The sequence below is a fragment of the Microcebus murinus genome, chromosome 6 (assembly GCF_040939455.1).
Source record: "Microcebus murinus isolate Inina chromosome 6, M.murinus_Inina_mat1.0, whole genome shotgun sequence".
Classification (NCBI taxonomy): domain Eukaryota; kingdom Metazoa; phylum Chordata; class Mammalia; order Primates; family Cheirogaleidae; genus Microcebus; species Microcebus murinus.
In genome coordinates, this window is record NC_134109.1 from 96,016,943 (window position 1) to 96,019,523 (window position 2,581).

A 2,581-nucleotide genomic window follows, 5' to 3' on the forward strand; every position below is an offset into this window, starting at 1 on the left:
TCCTTCCCTGTGCCCAACCTCTACCGGCTTCCCATTCCGTGACGATGGCTCAGTGGAGGAGAGTCTGCCGGCAGCATTACCTGTGGGCCCTGGGCTGCTATATGCTGCTGGCCATTGTTGCTCTGAAACTTTCTCTCAGATTAAAATGTGACCACCTGGACTTGCAGTCCAGGGAGTTTCAAAGCCAGCACTGTAGGGATATCTTGTACAAGTCCCTGAAACTGCCAGCAAGGAGATCCATCAACTGCTCCAGGATCGCCCGAGGGGACCAGGAAGCAGTGCTTCAGGCTCTTCTGAATAACCTGGAGGTCAAGAACAAGCGGGAACCCTTCACAGATGCAGACTACCTCCAGGCGACCAGACACTGTGAGCGCTTTAAGGCCAAAAGGAAGTTCATACAGTTCCCACTGAGCAAAGAAGAGTTGGACTTCCCTCTTGCGTACTCAATGGTGGTTCATGAGAAGATCGAAAACTTTGAAAGGTTGCTTCGAGCTGTGTACGCCCCTCAGAACATATACTGCGTCCATGTGGATGAGAAGTCCCCAGACACTTTCAAAGAGGCAGTCAGGGCGATTACTTCATGCTTCCCAAACGTCTTCATTGCCAGTAAACTGGTTCCGGTGGTTTATGCCTCCTGGTCCCGGGTGCAGGCTGACCTGAACTGCATGGAGGACTTGCTCCAGAGCTCAGTGCCATGGAAATACTTCCTGAATACGTGTGGGACAGACTTTCCTATAAAGACCAACGCTGAGATGGTCCAGGCCCTCAAGATGTTGAATGGAAGGAACAGTATGGAATCGGAGATCCCTACTGAGTACAAAGCACTGCGCTGGAAACATCACTATGAGGTGAGAGACACATTGTACATAACCAGCAAGATGAAGGACCCTCCCCCTAATAATTTAACCATGTTCACGGGGAATGCCTATATGGTGGCTTCCCGAGACTTTGTCCAACATGTCTTAAAGAACCCCAAATCCCAACAACTGATTGAATGGGTAAAAGACACCTATAGCCCCGATGAACACCTCTGGGCCACCCTTCAGCGTGCACGATGGATGCCTGGCTCTGTTCCCTACCACTCCAAGTATGACATCTCAGACATGACTTCCATTGCCAGGCTGGTTAAGTGGGAGGAGCATGAGGGAGACGTCAATAAGGGGGCACCATATGCACCTTGCTCTGGAATCCACCAGCGGGCTATCTGTATTTATGGAGCTGGGGACCTGCACTGGATGCTTCAGAACCATCACCTGTTGGCCAACAAATTTGACCCAAAGGTAGACGATAATGTTCTTCAGTGCTTAGAAGAGTACCTACGTTACAAGGCCATCTACGGGACCGAACTCTGAGATGCACTGTGAGAGAATTGCTACTTGTGGGGCAAGAGACTGTGCAGACATGCCCAGAACTTCCTGGGACACTGTGGGCTGGGAGACCAGGGCTTTGGAATCCTTGACATCCCCTGGGATGAGGGGGCTGCTATTGGCGTGTAAGTAGATCTGGTGCTGCGGGTGATGCCGGCTGTGCTCACCCCCCTCCCCTAGTCCCAGGAGCTCCTGCACTGTCTTTCTCACCGAGAATGGGAGCTGCTATTATCTGGGACAGGAAGGGAGGGATGTGTGGCAGAGGACCCCGGGTTTCAGATGAATGCCTGGTGGCAGCTTTTCTGCTCTGTGGGGAGGCTGTTCCTAATAATTCTAGGCTTGGTAGTGCGGAGGGGGACTTTGATGGAAAGAGAGCCTTCCCTTTTGTTCTTTTAACCAAAAAAATAAATAGCTCCTGATTCAAAGTCCTACCTCGACTTTTCGCCTAATACCCCAGAAATAATATAAACAGATAAAATATGTGAGATTTTTTTCCTCACAACTCTATGTGACATTTAAGATCCCTAATGACTGTCAAGAGAGTCCTCATTATTCTGAAATGGCCCAGGCAACCTGTATGAATAGCAAATTCAAAAGCACATAGAAGAACAGAGTTGGTTCTTCCATTATTGAAAGCCCTCCTCCTTTTGTTTATGAGGTTCATGACTTCTGTGAGGGAAAAGGCAGGTGTTTTAGCCAGTTTGACCACCCATATCCTTATGGGAAAATTATGGCACTAATTTTGTCAGCTTCACAGCCAAAGCTTAACTAACGTTCCATAATAGAGATAATTATGGATAATTAGGTAAGGTTGTGTATAATTTATTGCCCAAAGTGGAACACATTTTAGTAGGGGAAAGGGCTGCACTATTAATAATCATGTCAAGAAACAAAAATGAACTAGGACTGTCTAGCTAGGCCGGGATGTCTGGTTATTCCATGTTTAGGCCTCTTGGGTCAAAATTCTCTTATTTTCGTATGTGAATGGAAGGATCATTATTTGTGAGTTGCAGATTATACATTTCCTTGTGGGGAGACAATTATGTGCATAAATATATATATATATACCTATGTATAGCATGTGTGTTTATATACATATATACACACACACACACACATACACTCCCCACCTCTCAGATGTTACCTGGGGAAACAGTTTCCTTTCTGAAGCTCTAGAGAGAGCTGTTGGCTATTGGTTGTACTCTGTGATGGGA

General features: G+C 47.2%; 1 protein-coding gene across 1 annotated transcript; it reads left to right on the forward strand.

Annotated features, from left to right (window-relative positions):
* On the forward strand, window positions 1–2,405 carry GCNT3 (glucosaminyl (N-acetyl) transferase 3, mucin type). Its single transcript, XM_012783003.3, has one exon. The coding sequence runs from the start codon at window positions 45–47 to the stop codon at window positions 1,350–1,352; it is 1,308 nt and encodes a 435-aa protein (XP_012638457.1). The 5' UTR covers window positions 1–44; the 3' UTR covers window positions 1,353–2,405.
* Window positions 2,406–2,581: the final 176 nt, after the last annotated feature.

Bases quoted from the DNA above. Each gene is read 5' to 3' on its own strand.
- GCNT3 (XM_012783003.3), top strand. From the start codon at position 45: ATGGCTCAGTGGAGGAGAGTCTGCCGGCAGCATTACCTGTGGGCCCTG.